Source organism: Candoia aspera, chromosome 1 (assembly GCF_035149785.1).
Source record: "Candoia aspera isolate rCanAsp1 chromosome 1, rCanAsp1.hap2, whole genome shotgun sequence".
NCBI classification, from domain to species: Eukaryota; Metazoa; Chordata; class Lepidosauria; order Squamata; family Boidae; genus Candoia; species Candoia aspera.
In genome coordinates, this window is record NC_086153.1 from 217,548,779 (window position 1) to 217,574,190 (window position 25,412).

Consider the following 25,412-nt stretch of genomic DNA (forward strand, 5'->3'; position numbering starts at 1 on the left):
TTACATGTTTACCTGTGCTACTTCTTCAAAATCATCATGCCTTTTCTGAAGAGCTCGCGCTCTGTGAAGAGACTTCCCCACTCCGGTGTGTTTGCTAAGAAAGGCCTCCCCGTGGTTTTCAATCCAGTCCAGGACCTGAACAACAAAGAGATGGGGGGGGGGGGGGGAGAGACAAGAAGAGGAGGAGGAAGAGGAAGAACCCATTATTTATTTGTCTATCTCATTTTTCCACCGCCCATCTCAACAATGACTCTGAGTGGTTTACAAGTGAATTTAAAACAGTAAAAAATTAAATATCAATTAAAAGAGATACATTATAAAGTATACATATACTAATATACTAAAAACTCTAAAATATAAAATATGAAAACCCAGGATGGTAAGATCGCAGTCTTGATAAAATTCCCTGGGCCACATCAAGGTGCCAGCCATCCCCATGACAAACTATCCCCGCTCCCACCCCAAGCGAGGTGGCACAGCCACATCTTGAGCCCCTTTTGGAAGGCTGGGAGAGTGGGGTCCTGCCTCACCTCTGGAGATAACATGTTCCACAGGGCGGGGGCCATAGCACAGAAGGCCCTCCTCCTGGACCCTGCCAATCGGCAATCTCTCATGGACAGGGTCCATAACGTGCCCTCTCTGCCTGACCAGGTGGGATGGGTTGATGTGATGGGGGTGAGGCAGTCCCTTAGGTAACCTGGAACCATGCCATGTAGGGCTTTAAAGGTCATAACCAATAGCCTTAATTGGACCTGGAAGCAGACCAGCACCCAATGCAGCTTGTGCAGCAAAGGTGTTATATGGGCTGTCTTTGGGGCTCCTAAAACTGCTTGTGAGGCCTCATTCTGGACCAGTTGTAGCTTCTGGATGCTCTTCAAGGGTAGCCCCATGTAGAGTGCATTGCAATAGTCTATACGGGAGATGACCAGGGCATGAGTGACCGTTCGAAAGGACTCCTGATCCAGGAAAGGGCATAGCTGGCGCACAACACAAAGTTGGGCAAAGGCTCCCCTGGCCACGGCTGCCACCTGCTCTTCAAGCAGGAGTCGTGAGGACCCCCAAGTTACCAGCTCTGTACTGTACCACTGTATCAGCTCTGTCTGGGACAGTGCAACCCCATCCAGAACCAAAGATGGTAAGTTCCCTGAATACCGAGGAGCCCCCAACCCACAGCCACTCCATCTTGCTAGGGTTCAGCTGAAGCCTGTTGTTCCCTATCCAGACCCCTACAGCCTCCAGGCACTGAGAGAGGGTGGCCACAGCTTCACTTAAGTCACCCGGGATGGAGATGTATAACTGGGTATCATCAGCATATTGATGATACCTCACCCTGTAGTGATGGATGATCTCACCCAGTGGTTTCATGTAGATGTTGAAAAGGAGTGGAGAAAGAACTGAACCCTGAGGCACCCCACACAGGAAGGGCCATGGGCTGGATCTCTTGCTCCCTATCAACACCAATTGGGACCGGCCCTGCAAGAAGGAGGTGAACCAGTGTAAAACTACGCCGCCCACCCCCAACTCCCTGAGCTGACCCAAAAGGATACCACAGTCGATGGTATCGAAAGCCGCTGAGAGGTCAAGAAGAGCAAGGATAGATGCATTGCCCCCATCCCGCTCCCTCCAGAGATCATCCAATCCATTATTCCTGGCTGTTCAGCACAAAACATTTTATCTTGGACACCACTTAAAAACTATACTGTTTCATATACAGTATATTAACTTAATAGTTTGAAAAGTTTGTCTACATTCTAAACCAGACTTTCTCAACTTTTTGACCCTGGGGGAACCCTTGAAATATTTTTCAGGCCTTGGGGAACCCCTGCAGAGTCAGGTTCAAACATAGTCCAGAAATTACAAATTATTATATTTGTTTCGTGTGTAGGCCTGTATATATGCATTAACAGTGTTCTTAAGCTAAAAATAAAGAATAAAACTTACCTTGTGAAGTTGCCTGAATTTGAAAGAATTTTTTAAATTAATCATGATCTCCCAGGGAACCTCTAGTGACCTCTCAAGGAACCCTAGGGTTCCATGGAACCCTGGTTGAGAAACCCCATTCCAGACTCTTCATCGCTGCATGCAATCAAATCCAAAATATTTTTTCATTGTTTTATTGATAAAGCGCCTTTATTGAGTTTCATCCATCTGCTCATTTCTGGATAACTGGCCCACACTTCGAAAGAAAAATGAACTTAACATAAATTAACTAACATTCCTCCTCCATTGTCCTGTGTAAGCACAACTCATGTCTTAGATCTGCAATGATTTAGTTCATATGGACATGCTACCCAAGAGCAAAATACCTAAAATCAGAACTGGAAGAACAGGTACTGAATGTAAGTTGAGGAACAGGGTGTGTGTTAGTTGAACATTTAATATGTGGAAGTTGGAAATTCTAAACCACATAGTATTATAATACATTTGTTTTTAAAGTAATATCAGAATTCAGTGTACTCCTGTGTTTAGAAAGAAAACAAAGTGGCAAATCTACCACTGAACTTTAAAAACTGTTTTTTCAAAATTATATAAGCTTTCAAATAGTAAAATCATTTTACATCAAAAACATCTCATATATTAACATTTTTAAAAGGTTAATACAAGTATTTCATGAATGCAAATGATTCAAGACAAAATGAATATATAATGCTGTATCAGACAACTATAGTATGCTATTTTGACCGTTACTCCCAAGAAAAATTACCAAGAGCCAGGTGGGTCCAGAGGAAGTTGTTCCCCTCTCAGAGATATGTTCAGTTGTAGTTTGGCATCAGCGGTGAGCCTGGCAGTGGGTGGGTGGCTGGCTACTGACAATATCAATATCACTGCCTGAGCTGCTGCACTTCACCACTGGAATAGCAGTGTGTGTGTGATTTTATTTATTTATTTATCTAATTTATCCCCACCCATCTCCTCCCATCGGAGGCCTCTGGGCGGTTTACAACAAATGATTAAAACTATCAGAATAATAAAATACAATAAAAATACTATAAATAGAAATAAAAATCCAAGCGATGAAAGATCTAAAACAGTCCAAGTGTGGGAGGAGTGGTCTATAACAACCATCCCCATGTAACTCTATTCCCCTCTCCACCCCAAGTGAGGCAGCAGAACCAGGTCTTCAGACTCCACCGAAAGGCCAGGAGCGATGGGGCCAATCTCACCTCCAGGGGCAGCATGTTCCACAGGGCGGGAGCTACTGCGGAGAAGGCCCGCTTCCTGGACCCCGCCAGATGAAATTCTTTTACAGACGGGGTCCGTAGCATGCCCTCTCTGCACGATCAGGTAGGACGGGTTGATGTAATGGGGAAGAGGCGGTCCCTCAGGTAACCTGGTCCCATGCCATGTAGGGCTTTAAAGGTAATAACCAACACCTTGAATTGGACCCGGAAGCAAACTGGTACCCAATGCAGCTCGCGCAGCAGTGGTGTTACATGTGCCCTTCTGGGGGCACCAAAAACAGCTCGTGCAGCTACATTCTGGACCAGCTGAAGCTTCTGGATACCTTTCAAGGGTAGCCCCATGTAGGCCGCATTGCAATAGTCTATCTGAGAGATAACAAGGGCATGAGTGACTGTTCGAAGGGCCTCCTGGTCCAGGAAGGGGCGTAACTGGTGCACAGCACGTAGCTGCACAAAGGCTCTCCTGACCACGGCTGCTACCTGCTCTTCGAGCAGAAGCCGTGAGTCCAGGAGGACCCCCAAGTTATGCACCGGGTCTGTCTGGGGCAGTGCAACCCCATTCAGAACCAGAGATGTTAATATCCCGGATACAGAAGAACCATTAACCCACAGCCACTCGGTCTTACCAGGGTTCAGTTGAAGCCTGTTGTTCCCCATCCAGGCCCCCACAGCCCCCAGACACTCGGAGAGGGTGGTCACAGCATCACTTATTTCACCTGGGATGGAGATATACAATTGAGTATCATCAGCATACTGATCTCACCCAGCGGTTTCATGTAGATGTTAAAAAGGAGAGGGGAGAGTACTGATCCTTGTGGCACCCCACAAAGAAGGGGCCGCGGGGCCAATCTCTCTTCCCCTATCAACACTGACTGGGATTGGCCCTGGAGGAAGGAGGTGAATCAGCGTAAGACTACACTGCCCACCCCCAACTCCCTGAGCTGCCCCAAAAGGATACCATGGTCGATGGTATCGAAAGCCGCTGAGAAATCAAGGAGAGCAAGGATGGATGCACTGCCTCCATCCCATTCCCACCAGAGATCATCCATAAGTGCGACCACTGCTGTTTCCATCCCATAACTGGGCCTGAAACCTGACTGAAAGGGGTCTAGATAATCCATTTCCTCCAGGACGCTCTGGAGCTGCAAAGCCACCACTTTCTCAACCACCTTTCCCAAAAAGGGGAGGTGGGAGACTGGACAAAAATTGCCCAGAACAGTAGGGTCCAGCAACAGCTTCTTGAGGAGGGGGTGTACCAACGCCTCTTTAAAGGCCGCCGGAAACACCCCCTCTCCCAAGGATGTATTAACCATTGCATGGACCCAACCACATGTGACCTCCCGGCCTGCTTTTACTAGCCAGGAGGGACATGGGTCTAGATGGCATGTGGTGGCATTTACTGTCCATAGGATCCTGTCCACTTCCTCAGGTCCAACAGGATCAAACTGCTCCCAGATAACTGGGTAAGCCTGTTCCCCTGGTATCTCTCCAGACCACGCCTCACGCCTGGAGTCCAACTTGAAGTGGATCCGAGCGATTTTGTCCTGAAGATGCTCAGCAAATTCGTCTGCACAGCCCTGTAGGTGGGTCGCTGAACCCACCTTCCCCAAAAGGGATCAAGTGATCTTAAACAGGTCCGTCGGGCGGCATTCTGCAGATGCAATAAGAGCAGAGAAATATTGACGTTTCACCGCTTTTATCACCACAAGGTAGGCCTTAACGGTGGCTTTTACCTGTGTTCGGTCGAATTCAGTCTTTGTCTTCCTCCAGCAGCTCTAGGTGTCTCTTAACCCTCTTCAGCATCCTCAGCTCCTCCGTAAACCACGGGGAGTGCCGGGTTCGATGAGACAAGAGAGGTCGCACAGGCGCAATCCTGTCCAAGGCCCCGGCTGCCTCCCTATTCCAGGCTGCAGCTAGGGCCTCTGCTGGACCATGCAGCAGATCACCGGGTATAACCCCCAGCTCCCTCTGAAACCCTACCGGGTCCATCAGTCGCCGGGGGCAGACCAATCGAATGGATCCTACCTCCCTGTGGAGGGGGGTAGCATAAGGGAATCTCAGGGCCACCAGGGTATGGTCTGACCATGACAATGGGGACAGATCTATCTCTCCCCTCAGATCACATTGCCACTGCTCTGACAAGAAAACCAAGTCTGGGGTGTGACCACTGTCTCAAGTTAGGTCCAAAATTATCTGGGACAGGCCCATGGCTGCCATGGTAGCCATGAACTCCCGAGCTGCCTCTGAGGCACACCCCAGGGATGGCAGATTGAAGTCCCCCAGAACCATAAGCCTGGGGAATTCCACCGCAAGCCCCGAGACGGCCTCAAGCAGCTCAGGCAGGGAGGTTGCCACGCAGCAGGGAGGTTGGTACAGCAGCAACACTCCCAACTGTTCTCGGGAACCCAACTTGAAGAACAGGGTCTCACAACCTGTCCTAACAGTCAGAAATCACGCTGAGATGAGGAGTAGGTCTCTAGTGTTTATTACTGCTACAATAAACAGAATCCTAACCATCTGAAGAAGCGTGGGAAAAACCCAGACAGATAAACCCCAAAAGTTAAGGCAGGTCTGATCTGTGTCTCTTTGAATGGCTGCTTAATTCCTCAGTACTAGGCATGCATTTTCCCCCCTCCTGCTCGCCATCAGTACTCATGACACAACCAGCCACTTGTGAAGCAGGGCTCCTGAAGGCCACAAGAGACTCTTGGATGACAACAGCCACCCCTCCTCCCCTGCCCTGGGATCTCGGCTGGTGCCATACCGTAAACCCAGCTGGGCACATTTCCGAAAGGGGCACCCCCCCTTCCACGCCCAGCCAGGTCTTGGTAATACATGCCAGGTCTGCCCCCTCCTCAGTGATCAAGTCACATATGAGGGGGGCCTTGTTATTAACTGACCTGGCATTAAGAAGCAGCAGCTGGAAACCAGGGCCCCTATGGATTTGCTGACCAGGGCCTGGGTCTGAGTGCAGAGGGCCGAAACATGCCACTGGTAACAAACACCGGGGGCGTCTTCCCTGAAGATGGCCCACCCTCCGGCTCCCACTATAACTTCCCCTACCCGTCACTACCTCAATAATGAGCCCCGCCATGTTGCCCCCAGTGACTCCTGATCCATTAGCCCCCACTCCTGGACCTTGGAAGTCTCTGGCTCTAAGTAGGGTTCCCTCCTTCCATTCATACATCCTTACTCACAGTCAATCTCCCACAGGGTGATGGTAGGCCCTCCGGCGCACCAGCTTCCGTTCTCAGCGCCGTCAGAGCCCAACCCTCACCCCTCCATTCACTATGCCCCCCCTTGAACTCTCTCACTGCTCAACAGGGGGCACTCATTCATTCTTCACCCACCCCCTGTCTCTCACTCAGGGGGTGAGTGCCATTTCACACAAACACACCCCCAGACTCCCCCTCTCGTCTCTCACCCTGTGGATTTCAACATTCATTGAATAATGTCTTCTACTGTAATTACCAATATTTAAATAAATCCAGGGAACTATTTCAAGTGAAATGCTTTTAGGATATTTGGAGGAGGGGTGGGTAGGCTACAGATATATTTCATGAAACAAGATTTATTTTAAAACTTTTTAAAAAGCTGCTATATTTGTTTAAAATACTATTATAATGCCTACTATCTTTATTACTGTATATATTTCAAAGTTGCACTAAAACACAGAAAGATACAATAGTTAATGTAATGCTTGGGTCCCCTACAACTTTGTTAGGTTACAGATAAGCAAACGTTATAAAAGAAACACCTACCATTTCCCTTTCAGGAAACATTGTCACATCTCAGAGACAGTGAATATGAAGTTCCTGTGATCTATCTTAGAGCTAGTATTTGAACATGGATTGCAACAGCAAGAATGATTTGAAAGTTTCTGACTAGCTCTGTTGACATTCTATTGACATTTCCCTCAACATCCCACCCTGTCATTGGGGAGTATTTTTGCCTTGTATTATAATACAATCTCAGCAAAACTGAATGTTGGGAGGCCATATTACCCAAAAGCGGTAAAAACTGTTCAATAAATTCACTCATTATGAAGAGAAAACCATTACTTCCTATTTATGTCATGCTCTCAGTTTGAAGTTTGAAGGAGGAAGATAAGCTGCCTGAGCTTCTGCCTGAAGATTTAATCTAGATCCCTGATCCTGAGCCAAAGCTGTTCAAAGCTTAGAGCTCTTCAGGTACCTACAAACCCAGTGCCTGTGGCGCCATTACTTCTACCCCATCAAGAATTGCACCAAGCAGGTGAGGATCATCTATTTCCATATAAGCTGCCTGGCTCTTAGAGCAATGGGGTGGACCTCGGGAGGGAGAGCTGTAAACAGGATTAAAGGTACAGAACTCTTGCAGAGCTTACTGAGGGGAAAGGCTTCCTTCGGAGCTATCCTTGGTACTGCAGCTATTTGTTGTATTTTGGGTACTAGGTACACACGGACAATGTTCATAAGAAAATTGCACACCACTTTATGTACTGTACTTTGAGTGAAAGACACATTCCACATACCCAACAGTTATTAGAAAATACATTTTTGGCCAAAATACGATTTTCCTCTGAATTAATATTTTGGACTTCAAAAGAAGAGCATCCCTGTAGCTCAGGGTTGAACTGAATTTTTGGTGGGTTCTTGGTGAACTGAGTTGAACTGAGGGTTGAACTTTGTTCTTGGTGCTCTCTGAGCTTGGCTGTTTGCTTGCAGACATTTCATTACCCAACTAGGTAACATCTTCAGTGTGAATTTGTTGCTTGTTTACATGCAGTAGCTTGTCCTGCCAGTTTTGGTGGCAAAGTCATTTTGGATTTGGGGCAGCTCTTCATAGAGCTCCCCAATGCACTGTGGAGTCACATGCTAGGGCAATGATGACATGATCTGGAGTTGGGAGATTTTTTTTTGGTGGCAAAAAAAAATGGTCCTCCACCAAAACTGACAGAGCAAACTACTGCATGTTAACAGGCAGCAAACCCCACACTTGCTCACACTGATGATGTTACCTAATTGGGTAATGTAAGCAAACAACCAAGTTCAGAGAGCACCAAGAACTCCACATTTTGGATTTCCTTGAGAAAGTGGTATAAATAAATAAATCATGAGTAGAATACAGAATCAATCCTTAATGTCATTCATTCAAAACACTGATAATAAGGTATTTACTAATTTATGATGCATTCTATGCTTTGAGATTATATCAGCCGTGCTCATATATTAATTATAGTATTGCACAAGGTAGCCACTGAAAATAATGACATTCTTACTAATATTTGTATTTTTATTTGGTATGCACTTACATCTAAGTGCAGCTCAAGACCTATTCTAACCTCTTCCATTTGCATGAGAACACATTCTTCATAGCAAATTCTGCAACATTTTCATCACTATTAATATTTTAAGGAGTTAATACACAGTTGTTCTCTTTTAATTACAACCAACAGAGGTGGCTTATGATACACAGTTGTGAATACACAACTGAGCCAGAGTTATAGATGCTGGGTTTCATTTTTACAAATATTTTTTTTTATTCAAGTAGGGGTTTTTTACTGGAAGGGTCTTCACCTAAAATTTAGGTGAAACCTAATTTTAATGGACTAATTGGGGGAGTCTTTAATTTATTTTGCCTGTTACTTCTCACTTCTTTTCTGCAAACTACATAACAACACTTACTCTGAAAAAAGAATAGCATGATGGATATATTATGTATGTACAACCAGGTTACAGTCACTCCATGTGTGTGTGTGTATGAGTGTGTATGTGTGTGTTATTAGAGGACAAATCAAATTTAAATATCACAACATTTTTTTGCATTTTTTTCTCTTTTAGGCACTGGCAAAATTAGCCAGATAATAGAACAGCCGGAATTTTTGCTAAACTTTAACTTCCTTAACACTGCTACTACTAGCAGATGCTCTGGCACCATTGCAAGGGCAGCACTTGCACACAGGAACATCACTAGGCCTTGCCTCTATAGAAGCAGAATGAACTACAGTAATCCAACTGGAGATAAATAATTGTCAGGAAAACCATCATTGAGGCAGTTAAAGGCAATTATGTATTAGTCCACAGGATTCCTGTCCATTTTAGCAGAAATGATTAGCTTACCAATACCACGTCTATCCCTAACAAACACTTCCACCTGAAGACTTTAATGACCATCCACGCAATCAGATCATCTGTAGTTCTTCCTTAGGCATTCCAAAGGGAAACATTCATGCTAATCCATATCATCATTCTGCAGCCATATTTTTGGGGTGGTTTTTTTTTGTTTGTTTGTTTTCTCATCAGGTTCCTTCACTTTGCTGCTAAGAAACAAACTTCAGGCTGGCCTTCACTCATCTTTTGTCTGCTACAGTGAGAAACCTAATCTGGTTCTGGGATGTACCATACATCTGCTTGAATTTTCCAGACAAGGCTGAGTTTACCATTCCTCCCTTTATTATGTTCCTTTATTTTTTGATATGGACACTAAGAATAGGGTTCATGGTCTTTCTCCATTCAGGATTCATCCTCTGTGGAATCATTCTGCAAGATTTCTTTGAATTGGCTTTTTCCTCCACCACCTCCTTTTTTCCGTGTGTGTGTGTGTGTGTGTGTGTATTATACTGAATTTGTACAATTTTTGTTGATAAAGTTACATTATGCTGTCATTTAATCCTAGTGATATGGTGAAGTTAATATTTGTATTTTTTTTCCTCATTTCTTATTAAAAATGAAAAATAAAAATTCTCACCACTGTGCCATGAGTGACAGACAAACATAGCCCCATCAAATTTAAAAAATTGGCAAAAACAAAAATCAGCAGAGTACCTTAAGTGTTTTTGCCATGAAAAAGAAGGTGATTGCATTTGTATGATACCACCCAAGGACAGGATTCCTCTGCCTTCTTTATCAACTGCCTAGTTACAAATGCAGCCTTCAATGTCCCCTTTTCCACAACTATGACTTCAAAAATATACATGTATTATTCTGCAAGTACTGTATTGTTCTAGAAAGTATAGAAAGTAATCCAGGACCAAGAAAACTGTATGGACTAGCCCAGGCAGTCCCCAGGAATCAAGCCTGACTCAAAGGCATAAACAAAAAAAATTAAAATTAAAAAAATAAATGGGAAAAGGATGTTGGATTCATCTAAATCTGGATGATTTCACAGAACTTTGATTAAAAATAACCTATTTGGTTATTTAAGCTTAAGCTACCTTCCACACAAGCAGCAGAAAAATAAAATCTGAAAATTAAGGAGAAGACATGTATTTGCCTAATGACATGCAGATCTGGTTCTTTGTGCAGCACAGATAAGACCTAAAGGATTTTGGGAATGTGAGGGAAGATGGCCAACTGAACAGCCTGCCCATGAGTTGCCTGGGCAGACCTGGCAGTGTGTGACTCTTTTTGGGGGTGCAGACAGGCTTTTCCTGTTGCCCTGGAGTGTTTTCATGGACAGAAAACACTTGGAATCACCCCATATGTACTTCGGAACATCTGAGGATCGTCAACAGCATTGGCCCTAATCCGGTAAGAGGAGATGGGACTTGGGGGATACTACCACTTTCCAGACCACACTGCAGCCCCTTTGGGACACTAGGTTAAGCCTTTCTCATTTCTAAATCCCTCTCTTGGGGGGATGGGCAGTAATTAAATTTGAATAATGAATAATAATAAAATAAATAAATCACCCAATTTATATATGTTTAAGTTTTGTACCTCACGAGAAACTCTCCACAGCAAGAAGAAATGAATCTCTTGGTGTTAAACATTCATGTTTCTGGATTACTCTTAAAAACTTCCTTTAACTGCTGGTTTACTCCTCACTTAAAATTTAAGGAGGACTGAGAACAAATAATCATCTCTCCGCTACTGTTTTTGTATTTAACTTGAAGGATGTAACTTTTTCCTACAAGTTTAATTTGATGTTTTGAGTTTTCAGCTTTCTGTTCACTTTCCTTGGATGCTATATCTGCTGGTTTGCATACTTTTTGTTTTGTCAATATCATTCAATAGCTTCTGGAAGTCTTTCATAGGGAGCTAGATTTTACTTGATGGATTATGGAAGACCTTAAGGGGACTGTTTTAGGACTCTGTGCTGAGCTGTGTGCTGATTTCAAACAAATTCTACTCAAGCTATTTTCCAAGATGTTCATGATATTATTTTTAAAATGTATCGATTGGCTGAGGATTTTCTGAAAGGAGAGGAAGAGATTTATCAAGAAGGAGGCATCTTTCCCAATCATGAGAATCCAGAATGCAAAGAAATACTAGCTGGTGAATATGTGCTGTTCATGAAGGAACTACAATTCTACTTGCAAGATAATGACTGGTCTGTTTGTCTCAGGGTTTGTTTTGAGAATGAGATGGCTCTGTTATGTGGGAAGTTTTTTGCTGACTTTCTAAGGGGGGGCACTCGGGCTCATTGATTTATTTTTTAAAAAAATATCCTTTGTATAATATGGAGACAAATAAATGTTCTGGTTTATTATGAGGTGGGATATGAAATTAAGAATAAGTATATGGATTGATTTCAAGGTTGTATGATTCCATTTTTCCGTAATGATTCAAAGTTTGTTTGATTTTTTTTAAGGTTTAATAGGGGCAAAGAAGATGAATATGTTAAGGAATGTATGATTAAATGGGCTAAGAATTTTGGGTACAATATTATGATAAAACAATGGGAAAATATGTGGAACAAAGGTCTGAAATGTACTTTGAACTATAATTTGAAAGCGAATTTTCATAAAATGATGTACCGTTAGTATTTAACTCCTGATAAGCTGTCTAAAATGTATAATGGGATATCAAATGTCTGTTGGAAATGTTTACAGGGGGAAGGAACTTTCTATCATTTATGGTGGGCTTGTGGAAAAACTAAGAAATTCTGGAACCAAATATGTAGTACTATTCAAAAGATTCTTAAAGTGGACTTACAATTGAAACCGGAGCTGTTGCTCTTGGGTTTGATGGACCAACAGCTTGAAAAGGAACATGTAATTCTGTTCTTATATATGATAACAGCAGCAAGACTCTTATATGCTCAAAGATGGAAGGATGCACAAATTCCCTCAATGGAGGACTGGATGATTAAGTTGATGGAATTGGTGCAAATGGCTAAGCTGACAGCATTGATAAGAGAAAACAATGCAACTGGATTCATTTCTATCTGGAAGCCGCTCTTGGACTATTTGCTTGTAACACAAAAGAATGAAGTCTTGATTTTAGGTTTCAATGACTGAATGGTTTGATTTTAGAGATACAGTGTTACTAAATGTTTAATTAATAGTAAGAGATTAACTTTCATGTACTTTTATACCTGTGCTGGAAAAGGGCAGAAGCCACTGATCTGATATGCTTTTTTGTTTATTCCTGCACTGTTTTAGTTTTTCCTGTTTCTTTCTTAGACTTGTAGTCTATCAGTCTTATATTCTGCATTATGTGTCTTCATTATATCTTGAAAGGTTAATAATTGTCATGAGTAAGGAGGGCGAGCAGGGGGCTCCCACCCAGACTGTCAAGCGCATGCGTAGCACTGAGGAACTGTTCAGGGGGCTGAAATGGAATATCAATCTGGAGGGGAGGGTGATGTCATGAGTAAGGAGGGCGAGCAGGGGGCTCCCACCCAGACTGTCAAGCGCACGCGTAGCACTGAGGAACTGTTCAGCCATTCAAAGAGACACAGATCGGGACCGCCTTAACCTTTGGGGTTTATATGGCTGGGTTTTCCCATGCTTCCTCAGTTTGTTAGGATTCTTGTTAAGTACTACTATTAAATATTAGAGACCAAGTCATTGTCTCAGTGTGTTTCCTGGTAATCAGGACAATAATAATAATAAAAAAGCAGGAAAAAGAAATAATCCAGGACCTATTTCAAGTACTTTTCCAACTATCTGTGTCTTCCTTCTTTCCACTTAGAAATCTTTCGCACATACATAAGCACTTGAGACTTTGAAAAGTGAACATGCAATCTGTTTTATCCTTGAAGGAAAGAGCAACTTGCAGATTTATTGATCACTGTTTGCTCAGCAAAACTAAATTAATGAATGAAATTAAATGCAGAGGCAATTACAACACTTAATCATTTCCCTTTATTCTCTTGCCAGCATTGAGCCAAAAGACATTCTCAAAGTCTCCCTGCAGGGAGGTATTGTAAGCTAGCAATCCAGTCTGCACATGTTTCATTTTTCTATAAATTGTCTTTCTGTTATACAATTAATAGTTCCATCCTACAACTCTACTGAGCTTTTTAAAGCTTTAACAATAAAAAAAAAATAAAACGTCACAAAAGCAAACACAAAATCAATCACCCTTTTCTAATTATATAGGTGAAATGAAAAAAATGACGGATATCTAGGGATGCATTTTAAACAGAGGGATGGTGAGCTCAGTTTAGTTCTCATACTCAAATCCCTGGGCTCAGATTTGTTTAATTCTAAGTGTGTGCCTTCCTCATCAGACTCCAAGTGTTACTGAACTAATGTTACAGTAAGAAGCAAACTATATGGGAAACACATAGCCTGCCCACCAACAGCCTAAAAATATATTCATCTGCTGAAAAATGTCTTTTCTATTTGGTTTTTATACCTATAAAAATAAATTTAATAAACAAATAAATAAGTATTGATATATGTGTGTATATAGATAGATAAGATTTTTGACACATGCATATATGTATATGTGTGTATGTGTGTGTATCTCCCTCAAAAGCAGTTCTGTACTCAAACTAAGCACTATACAAATATGGAAGAACATACTAGGATGCAATATGCATCATATTTATTTAGTTTTCAAATCAGTCTTATTTGTAACTATACTTGTTACTGTATAATCATGGGCTAATACAAGAACATGAAAAATCTGAATTATTTTGACCCCTTCTTCCAGGTGCTTAAAAAACCCCCAACCTGGTATATTTTCTCTTGATTAAGTCCTAATTTGTTGATTAAGTACTTAATTAAACTATTCCTTATACTACTGAAAACAAATTACAAATAGAAAAGAAGATCCCCAGTCATTTTCAATTATTATATTATTAAGGGAGGATTGAATATTTAATACAGTAGGATGAAGAATCAGATATTTAAAAACTGAAATGATCACTATAAAGAGAAATGCATTCATTTCTCCTTATAGTCCCCTTTTTGGGAGAGATGGGCAGTGATAGAAATTTGAAGAATGAATGAATGAATAAATAAATAAATAAATTTTAGGTGGATTGAAGAGCTGAAAATAACAGAATTGATGTATTTTCTTGCACAGCAAGATAGAAAGAATGTTGTCTGCATCAACATATAATCATGTCCTATTGCTTCCCCTACAATGAAAGAGTTGAAAGGATTCTATTGAAAGTTTTTATTTTTGTAGAGAAATTGGTTGCTTTAAAATTCCTATGTTGATTTAAGACATTGCTGGGGGCCACTGGTACAATCATCAAAGACACAGAACTCTGTGTTCAACAAATTTGTCACATTACATCTGTACTGATATTTTTATGCTCTACTTTGTTCTGAGATTGCAGACTACCAGAATGGCTTTCCACCCACTGGCCAAGATGCTAACCCCAAATGTTCAAATATGATAATTCACATATTTTTTCCACATGAAAAGCTCCTCCTCCTCCTCCTCCTCCTTGAAAAAAAGTAATCTAGTAGAACTGTAATTCTGCTATATATGTTAATACCATAATGCTTATACTCTTTGGGGATAAGCAATATTATGCAAACCACAGAAAAGGACTGAGAGGTGGGCAAAATAAATTAAAGGCAAGGGATAAAAGAAAATGTAATTAAATCTATCTTACACTAACACCATTCCCCATATCTCTCCATACTGTTCCTGCTCATCCATCCATGTCACATAGCAGAATAACCTTTTCTCTGTATCACATTAATTCAGCATGTTTAACATTTTTTTTTCATAAAACTCACCCCTAGTTCTTATATTAACACCATTCATTGGAGTAAAACATGCAACTATCACCATCCTATTGACTGGATGACACCAATCAATACTTTCTGACATACACTTTAGCCCTCTTGTTTGTAATTAAACCTACATCTTCCCTCCCCTGCATATATTGATTAACTCCACAACATTAGCCTATCTTCATTCATAGTTCAACTTAGTTTTCACTTAATGTATCTACTCTTTGTTCTTTTATTTCTTTCATTAATTCATTCTTTATTCCTTTTATATTTCAATCTATGATAAACCATGATCATCAGTAGGTGGACACACAGATACAGTATCTACCTCTACTGACCATCATGGTTTTAGTCAATTAAGACTTTCAAATAATACTCTCAGGAAAAGAAGAAAAGTGTAGGCTAGATTACCAGGCTTAGTTGTACCTATGCCACCTGCAATATTCCCTGATACTGAGAAGGGTAGTAATGTTCCTTTCTGGCACAACCACAGTCTAGTGTGACCACAAGCATGATGATGGCACCATCACTCTGGAACAGTCAACCCCTCCAAGATCTGGATGCCCCTATCCACTCTTTTCAGATATTAGGAGAATAGTGAAGAGGCTATTATTTCACCAAGCTTTTCTGAGGCCACCACAATATATTTTTTAAATTAAGGTTTAATGAAGTTTGTTGATTCAAATTATTTTTAAAATGATATTTATGATTTTATATGAGTTGTCTGGAGTCTCTGGATTGAGCAGAAGATAAATCATGAAAATAAATAATTAAACTATACACTGAATAAGAAGGTACTTTATTTATTAGTCTTGAATCTCCCATGATTGAGCCTTGTAAAGAATCCTAAATTCTAATATTATGAGACAGAGAGAGACAAAATAATACTCCCTATTTGCTTTCTTCATACTACACCTAATTTTACACAGTTGTCTCCTAAACAGTCTTTATTTGGTCTGCAAGCCAATCAAACATAATTCTCCCTCATAATGAAAGTATTCCAATTTTACATGGAAATACATCAGCATTACAAATATTTATTTAAAAATGTACAAGATCATCAGCACACACCCCGATATGCAGATATTTTTTTTAAAAAGAAGGTGATTTTTACTGTCTAATTAGAACTGCTTTAAAGCATGAAGCAGAGCAATTTGTTTGATTAGCAACTCTGGGAAGGAAAGAAGAATTATAATTTCAGGCTATTTCCTATGAAAGTTCAAATCAAATTATGTAAATGGAATAGTATAGTTAATAATGTGCTCTCCAAAAATATCCTGTGGAAATATCAATGCAGAAAAATGAAATTATTTGGTTTATGCAGTTTGTATATAAGCATTATTGTTTTATTTCAAGGATAACTTCATTTAAGGGTATTTCCCTGCAGTGATCAGTTTTACCTCCCCAACTGTCACAAACCACTTTAGAGTGACACATGGGAGTCCCCAACTCTACATCCCTGAAAACAAAGAGAGCCATGGTTGAGACAACCAGTGCTCTCTCCACCTGGACAAGAAGAAACACAAAAATCAACATCCAGCTCTAGCTGGTCCACTGTAAATGGTTACAACAGCTGCTGGTTATCCTCCAGAACCCCCAGACCCTCACAACTGAGACAAGGGTCTCCAAATAGCCATGGAGAGAGACAGAGGTGGAAGGAGAGAAAAGAAGGATGGGCAAAAGGATAAAACCAAGATCTGTTCATTTTTTTTTTCCATGTTAAGTCAGAAATAATGTATGGATATTATTATTATTATTATTATTATTATTATTATTATTATTATTATTATTGGTCACATAGTCTGCTAGATGTTTAGACTAGATTTGGCATTTTTGTCCACCTATTGTGTCCTTCTCAAGGACCTGGGATAGGCAGATAGTGTTCTTTAATAATATTAAACATATAGTCGCAGGATGTAAGTTGTTCCAAGTAAAGCTGCCTTTTGCAATTGACTGATGGTGATTTTGTCAATGCAAATGGTGTTCAAGTGGTGCTCCAGATGTTTTGGGATTGCACCCAAGAAATCTATTACTGTTGATACTATTTTTGCTTTCTTTTGCCACAATCCTTCTACTTCTATTTGCAGGTCTTTGTATTTAGTTATTTTCTCCAGTTCTTTCTCTTCTTTTCTGCTGTCTCCAGGTATTGTGATGTCCACTATCCAAACTTTTTTGTCTTTCTTATCAACAATTGTTAGATCTGGGGTGTTGTGTGGAAGATGCCTGCCTGTTTGAATTCTAAAGTCCCAGAGAATTTTGGCTTCTTCATTTTCTATTACTTTGTCGATTTTGTGGTCCCACCAGTTCTTGCTTGCAGGCAACTGGTATTTCTTGCAGATATTGCAATGCAGCATTGTTGCTATTCCGTCATGCCGTTGTTTGTAATCAATCTGTGCGATCTTCTTGCAGCAGCTAGTTAGGCAGTCCACTGTTTCTTCAGCTTCTTTGCAGAGGAGGCATTTGCTGTCTGTTGCTGTCTTCTCAATTCTGGCTTTATATGCATTAGTTCTTAAGGCTTGGTCTTGTGCCGCCAGAATTAGCCCCTCTGTCTCTTTCTTCAACTTTCCTGCTCTGAGCCATTGCCAGGTCTTGTTGCCTGCTAGTTTTTTTGCCTGCTAGTTTTTTTGTATACTGGTCATGTAATACTTTGCCTTGCCATGTCTCTTTTCTATTTATTATTATTATTATTATTATTATTATTATTATTATTATTATTATTTGTCATAGTAGTAGCATACTGCCCAACTCCAGGGACTCTGGGTGGTTCACAAGTTAAAACAGAAAAAAAAACAATAAAATAATGCAACAGTAAAAACAAGGGACAAAAGATGGCAACAACCAGGCAACATCAAAAAGCAGACCCACTGTACCTAGAAAGGGGTTTCGCTCACCCTTGCCAAAGATCTGGGAAAAGAGTCAAGTCTTCAAGGCCATCCAAACACCAACAGGGTGGGAGCCACCTGGATCCCATGGAGAACCTGCATTCCAGAGGACAGGCACTTCTACAGTCCCAACAGATGGCATTTTTAATTGAAGGAACCTGGAGTGTGCCAACCCTGCTGAATGGTATTGACCAGGCAGGTACTATGAGAATAGGTGGTCCCTCAAGTAACCAGGCCCTATGCCATGTAGGTGTTAGGGAATCAGGCAAAGAACGACATTGAGCCAATATTCCATCTCTAGTTCTTCATTGTTCTTACCATAAAACAGAATCTTGCCAGACTAAAGGTGCTCTTACTGAACTATGGGTAAATATTAAGTGATAGCTCTAAGGCGGAGTTACCTTGAACCTCTTAACTTTCCCACCAGAGGAACCTGGACTGTGTAATCTTTTATCAGCCTGGAATGCACCTCCTCCCTCTTGGGAAGGAGCAGCAGCCCTGAACTCCACCACAGTATGGCTTTATAGGTAATGACCAGCATCTTGAATCACACCTGGAAGCAAACTGGCAACCAGTGCAGCTTGCAAAGTAGGGGTGTCACATGGGGATATCGAGGAAGGTCCATCATCACCTGTACCACTGTTAAAGCTTCCAGGTGGTCTTCAAGAGCAGCCCTGTGTAGAATGTGTTACAGTAGTCAAGCCACAAGGTGACCAGGGCATGAATGTCATCCATGCTGAGACTAGCTCAAGATGGATTTCCAAACACCACAATAAAGCTCTGGGTAAGTCTGAGACACTGGAGTGTCATCAGTGTAGACACAATTGTGAAAATCCAGAGAAGAATCAACTGACCCAGGGAAAAAAAGAAAGGGAGAGTATAATCCTGGGCTCATGGATGATCCCCATAAGTGGAAATGCCTGTGATGATGACTCATAAAAAGATAAAAAGAACATTACAAAACAACAACAACAACAAGAGAGTGCTACACCATTGATGCCCAGGAATTTTAAAGTATCAAATGATATAGACAAGTCCAGCACAATACAGATGACCCATGCTGTGCCCTTGCAAGCCAGATATCATACAACACATGATAGTGCCATCTCAGTGAATGTGTGGTCTAGAACCACAACTGAAATGAGGCAGAGATCAAACTTGGCACGTTGGACTGTCAGTTGGAACAGAGTGACTCTCTACAGGACATTCCAAAGAGAGGAAAGGAATTAGAACATAATAGGAGATTAAGGAAGTTTTTTTAGCAATGGGCAAAGTAGGGCAGCTTGAGTGAATCTGGAAAAAACTGCTTCTAGAAAGGAAGCAAACTCTTCCTACACTGTTGAAAAGAATTTAAGTTATAGTGGAAGTTTACAGAAATGAAAGGAAGAGATCAGAAGAACAGGTTAAAGGGAGAGGAGATAATGACCCTAGCCATATTCTCCTAGATTACTAGTTGGAATCAATTTCTCTAATAACCCCAACAGTTGAAACAGCAGCTGGGAAAAAGAAGAGCCATCTCAAAGCTATTAAAATATCCACAAATGAGGAGTGGAGATTTAAATAAGCCTGGTTCCTTTGATTATCTCCTGCTTTACCTACAGAAGAGGAAGGACGCCATGCCACAGAAAAGAATGGTGCAATTAATGTGCATCTTACCAGAACTGATCCAGCAACCTGTACCAGTATATGCTGAGGGGGAGGAGGCAATAAAACTCCCATACATCTGAAAAATTAATGGCAGATTTACTCTTTTGGTCTTATAGCTGCTACTAATGTAGACATCTGTAGATGTTAAACCAGGGGCAGAAATCTGCAGCAATATGAATTGGAATATATGCATTCTGACATTTATGTCTACAAAGACATGAATATCTTGTTACAAGATTAGTGTGACGGTCTCAGAACTGAATCAATACAGTGATTGAAAATACAAACATCTGTCACTGTATTCCAGAGAAAGAAAGGATATTTCCTTCATTTAGAAAGGATTAAAGACACGCTTGCCAGGTTTGTTGAATCAATACTGGCTTCAGCGTCACATATTGGCTTACCACATATAGTCCCACACGTGAACATCTACTTGCTAATAGTAAGGGAAGAGAGCACAGTTAGGGTTGGGGAATAAGACAGCAGTGGTATTTTTAAAAACTGCCATAGTGGGAACAATGTGTAATCTATTAAAATAGTACGATATACTAAGCTTTCAAGTGCTCAAAACAGTTCAGAAACATTATTTCATCATAACCTTTAAAGAGTAACCCTATAAAATAGAGCAGTAGTATGTCTCTTCTGCAGTCTTGTAGATCAGAAGGTAAACTGAAACTGTGAGATTGTAGGCTACCTAATACCAAAATAAAAAACAGAATAGGAAACCAAAAGTAGCATTATATCCTGCTTGGCTGTTTCTTATATGTTGAATCCACTTAGGCAAGACGGCCAGAAAATTTGAAATTTGCAAATTTGAGACAAAATTCAGATGGAACACTTTGAATGGTCCACTCTTAAAACCATCCATGTGCAAAGCTGCTCTGGTGTGTAATATAATGTCAAGTTTGCAGTAGGAAAGACTTGATACAGGTCTAATTCACAGGAAATATTAATTTTTCTAACATCCAGACAGTATTGACTGGATTGGGTATTGTGCTGAAGCAGACAGTGAACTGAATTAGGTGACTCAATATTTCTTGTGAGCTCTAATGAACTCAGCAGGAATGGAATGGAATGGAATGGAATGGAATGGAATGGAATGGAATGGAATGGAATGGAATAGAATAGGTCTTTTCAAACCCTTTTCTCCAAAGTTCTACTGTGTTTGATTACTGTGAAAATAAACTTCCAATAGATACTATTGAATTATGTTTAAATGTCTGTGTTATGTTAATAAAAATTAATTAATCATAATAAATAAACCACCATGACTCAATTAATTGAAACTAGCACTATATAAATCCAATAAATAAATAAAGTGGAATGCAGCACAACTTTGAAATGACATCAAATTCTTTAAGCATTCCAAATACTATACTGATTACAAGCAATAAACAATAAAGATGTAGACTAATGTTTAATCAATGGCTGGCCCTAGCTGAAGCTCCATATATTTCTCTACGTGGGCAGATGCTTTCCCTGACTCTATATCTGGATTCACTATATTTCCCCACAGGGATTGTTTGCACATCAATTATCATGGTTTATAAGTGGCATCCATATAACAAGCCATGAAGCTATCAAAGTAATAAAATGGGCATTATTATGGCACTGTGCAAATGACATCATTGAGTAATTTGCATCAGATGTATCGTGATGTTTCACATAAATATAAAAGTTGCATGAAGATATCAGAACACATAGATTATCATTTTCCCTCACAAAAGTTCATATTTATAATATTCAATACTGCACCAACTCAGAAGCTTATGGACTGGATTTAGACATTCCATAGGTAAAGGTAAAGGTTCCCTTGACATTAAGTCCAGTCGTGTCCGACTCTAGGGGGCGCTGCTCATCTCCGTTGCAAAGCCGAAGAGCTGGCGTTTGTCCATAGACACTTCCGTGGTCATGTGGCCGGCATGACTACACGGAACGCCGTTACCTGCCTGCCGAAGCGGTACCTATTAATCTACTCACATTTGCATGTTTTCAAACTGCTAGGTTGGCAGGAGCTGGGACTAGCAACGGGAGCTCACCCTGTCACGCGGATTTGAACCGCCGACCTTCCGATCGGCAAGCTCAGCAGCTCAGCGGTTTAATCCGCAGTGCCACTGCGTCCCTAGACATTCCATACTTGAGCAAAAAGATACTTGGTTTAATAAGTCAGGCCCAGTGACTACACTATAATCTCTCTGACTAATTTTGGAGCTACGAAATCTTGGATCTATTAATTTCAACAGCTGTGCCTGGAGTTCTCATATGCTGGGAAAAAGTAAACAATAATTTCCAAATCACTTCTACATGTCTTTTATAATCATATGCAATGTTGGAAATAAATCCATATAGATACGATTTATTTGGTGTTTCTCTTACATTTCCTCTTCACACATAGACTGTGGCTCAGAAAGACAAGCCCCAAAATTATTTCCTAAAGCTAACTAATAACTAGTGTAATTTCATGTGATGGAATTTATCAAATTGTTTTATTTTTTTATATTGACTTTCATACCATCAGATAGTCTCCACCCTACATCAGTCTTCCTTGATGTGGTTTCCTCCAGTTGTATTGGACCACCACTCCCAGAATTCCCTTTTTACCTTTGACTGTGCTGGCTGAGGTCTATAGGAGTTGTTCTTTATAATGGGGAGGGCATCAATTTGTGGAGGACAGGCCTATATTTAATCGTTAGTTCACACAAGAGTGAGATATTACATTACCTGCTGAACATCTTGCTGAAAAACACAAAGTTGAAGCCGCTGATGTAACCGAACCTTCCTGTGTTGCCAGATGCTCTCCAAGCGCCGCTGGTGATGTAAGACTTCATGGACCACATCCAAAACTTGGTGAACAGCCTTGGAATAATTTGCTGTAGCAGTGAGGGATTCTGAGTTTCCAGGACTCAAGGGACGTTGCAGGACATCCAGCAAAGCCTTTCCATCCTGGCTTACCTGTAAGATACAGGAGGAAATTTCTGTCAAGCCGGCCAGATAATATCGTTTATACCTCATAAGTCAAACATAATTTAGAAGAATTTTTTTGGGTGCTTCTGTAAATTTGACTAGAATTGTAATCTCTGAAAGAGATTGGATATATGATTTCCAAGATTCAGTCAAGTAATTTGCAAATGCGCTTTCATCTCAGGAAACCAGTTCTATTGTTCCTAGTAAAATATTGTGCTTCTCTATCACTGTTCTATGGTCATTGTTGTTTAAATAAAGTAAATTATTTTTATTTCACTGTAGTATATCTGCCTTGAGATCCTTAAGACATTAGGCAGACCAAAAACATTTTAATAAATAGAATATATTTGTAAAAAATGCAGTCATGGTGAACATGTCATATCGAAGAATGTAATGTTCTTTAATTTACATGGTTGTTAGGTAGCAGGAGGAGTCACAAAATAAAATTTTGTTCTGATAACATTTTGCCTTACATTTAAAGGTGAAACTCATCCTGACTGTCTAGCAGTTCAGTGTCCTCTGCTATGTGATCCATTGCTTCTGATTATCAACTGTTAGTATCACCATAATACTACATCCATTAAGTGGCTGCCTCGGAGGAATCCATATTTAATTAATCAGCAAGAATTAGTTAACCAGCAAAAATGAGAACAGAAGCAAGGCCCAGGGAATTCCCATGTTACTATGTTCTAAATCACATATATGGTATTATACATCTCTCTCTCTTTCTCTTTCTCTTTCTCTTTCTCTCTCTCTCTCTCTTTCTGCAATTTGTAATATAAGTGGTTTACACTGATAAAAAACAATTCCATATGAAATGTGTCTTGGAATAAAGGGTCTGGAAGAACCAGTCATGTGTGTTGTGATCATCTGGCTGATCATTTCAATGATAACCTCACTTTCATTTCTTCCAAATTGGAAGCCAAGTGGACAGAATCCAGTGAATGACAGAAGTAGTATTCTGAAGTATTACCTGAGAGGTTTTTGAGTTTGTGACTCCCAAGGAAGTAGACAGAGTTCTCTGTGGCCTCTGTAGTCTTGACTCCTGCCCCTTCTAGTTATTAGAGCACACAGAGACGGAGCAGGGAACTTGAGGCAATAAACTGTCAACACTTTTTTGTGGGAATGGGTGACACCAGCAGCCTTGAAAGGGGTGGTAGTCCACCCCCTCCTCACGAGATCCGCCTTGGATCCACTTATATCAGATAAGTATAATCCTATACTGAACCTCCCTTTTCTGGGAAAGGTAATGGAAGAAATGTGAGCAACAACTACATAGAGCCCTGGAAGAAACAGTTTATCTAGACCTATGGCAGTCTTTATTCAGACCTGGTAATGGGGCTGAAACTGCACTGGTCACTCTCATGGGTGACTTGTGGTAGGACTTTAATGGAGGGAATGTGATCTTCCTCATCTTGCTAGACATGAATGCTACTGATACTGCCAATTACAGTATCCTTCTGGACCACTTACAAGGATGCAAGGGTTGGGAGTTCTGCAGAGCTTCCACTCCTTCCTTGACACAAGACAGGAGAAGTCACTCGTCAGGTGCTCCATTATGGGGTGCCACAGGGCTCAGCCCTGTTCCCTATCCTAACTTCTAAATGAAACCACTGGGAGAGATAATCTGCCAGTTTGGAGTTAGGCATCATCACTTGACAAATGTTATCCAGTTATCCCATATAAATAGGGGCTGAATAAGGGATACAGTCAAAGCCCTGACCCAATATTCAGGGTAGGAACAGGTTCAGATTCATCCCAAGCAAAACTAAGTAGCAACTCATTCAGAAGCTTAGTGATTTCAGAATTATATTATCTTTGACTCTTGACAGGGTTGTGTTCTCCTGTGGTGAGCAGACCTGCAATTTCAGGGTTCTTCTGGAGTCATGGCTCCTGTTGCAACAGGAGGGCCTTTGCTCGGGATGGTGCACCAATTATGGCCTTATCTAGAATGCCCTTGTGATTTCTGATATGGAGACCATTTGGAAATAACAGTTGGTGCAAAATGTAGCAGCCTATATACTTAACTGGACAATCTCATTACTGTCATATAACACCACCACTGCATTGACTACTGATTGGTTTCTGAATGCAGTTCAGAATTTATTATCTAAATAAGTTGTGGGTTGGTATCCATGGTACTTTCTGTGGACTAGACCATGTCAGGCAAGCAAATTCATTCTTGAGCAAATGGACTCAAGCCATATACAGTTAGATCAGAGAATTCTGAAGACTATGTCCTGTGTAACTTATTTGATGCCAATTGTTTGGATTGCATCAACTGTCTTCCTGATGAAAGTAATTTTACACCATAGGATTCATTTAACTGCTATTAGGATCACAAAACTTGAAAATGACTTTACACTCCTAAGGTCCATGGTAGCCTTTAGCTCAGGCTGCAATCCTATATGCATATTTCTGGAACAAGACAATGGGATTACTTCTAAATAGACAAGCATAGGATTGCACTATCTCTTGACTGAATAAGAAACTATATAGTAATAGAAAAAAATCACAGAAGACCCATTAGCCAGGCTATTTAAGCAGATCAGCATGGAATGAAAAAACAGATGAATACATCCTATAAATTATGTAGCTTATAACCTTCCGTATGCCTTTTGCATATCCAACCATCTCTGTTAATTACATTGTGAAATCTCCTAGTGATTATTAAAAACTCATCTAGAAACCCTCACCTCAGTGTAAGCCTGAGTGACCTGTTCATAAAGGGATTGATGATGATGGATGGCCAAATCCAGGTTTTGCATTTCTGATGGGAGACCTCCTTCACTGCACATTTTGCACCAGGCATCTACACCAGACAGAAAC

The 25,412-nt window shown here is 40.7% G+C and overlaps 1 protein-coding gene across 1 annotated transcript; it reads right to left on the bottom strand.

Moving 5' to 3' along the window:
* LOC134501247 (kalirin-like) lies at positions 1 to 25,412 on the bottom strand. The gene is made up of 3 exons (XM_063308923.1): positions 25,280 to 25,412; positions 22,341 to 22,571; positions 1 to 135 (listed from the first exon to the last, which is right to left on the bottom strand). Exons 1-3 carry the CDS (start codon positions 25,379 to 25,381, stop codon positions 1 to 3), a joined length of 468 nt encoding a protein of 155 aa, XP_063164993.1. The 5' UTR covers positions 25,382 to 25,412.

Bases quoted from the DNA above. Each gene is read 5' to 3' on its own strand.
- LOC134501247 (XM_063308923.1), bottom strand. From the start codon at position 25,381: ATGTGCAGTGAAGGAGGTCTCCCATCAGAAATGCAAAACCTGGATTTG. The intron at 22,572-25,279 runs GTGAGGGTTTCT...TGTATCTTACAG, and splicing joins TCACTCAGGCTTACACTGAG to GTAAGCCAGGATGGAAAGGC. The intron at 136-22,340 runs GTAATGTAATAT...TTTGTTGTTCAG, and splicing joins TTCAGCAAGATGTTCAGCAG to GTCCTGGACTGGATTGAAAA.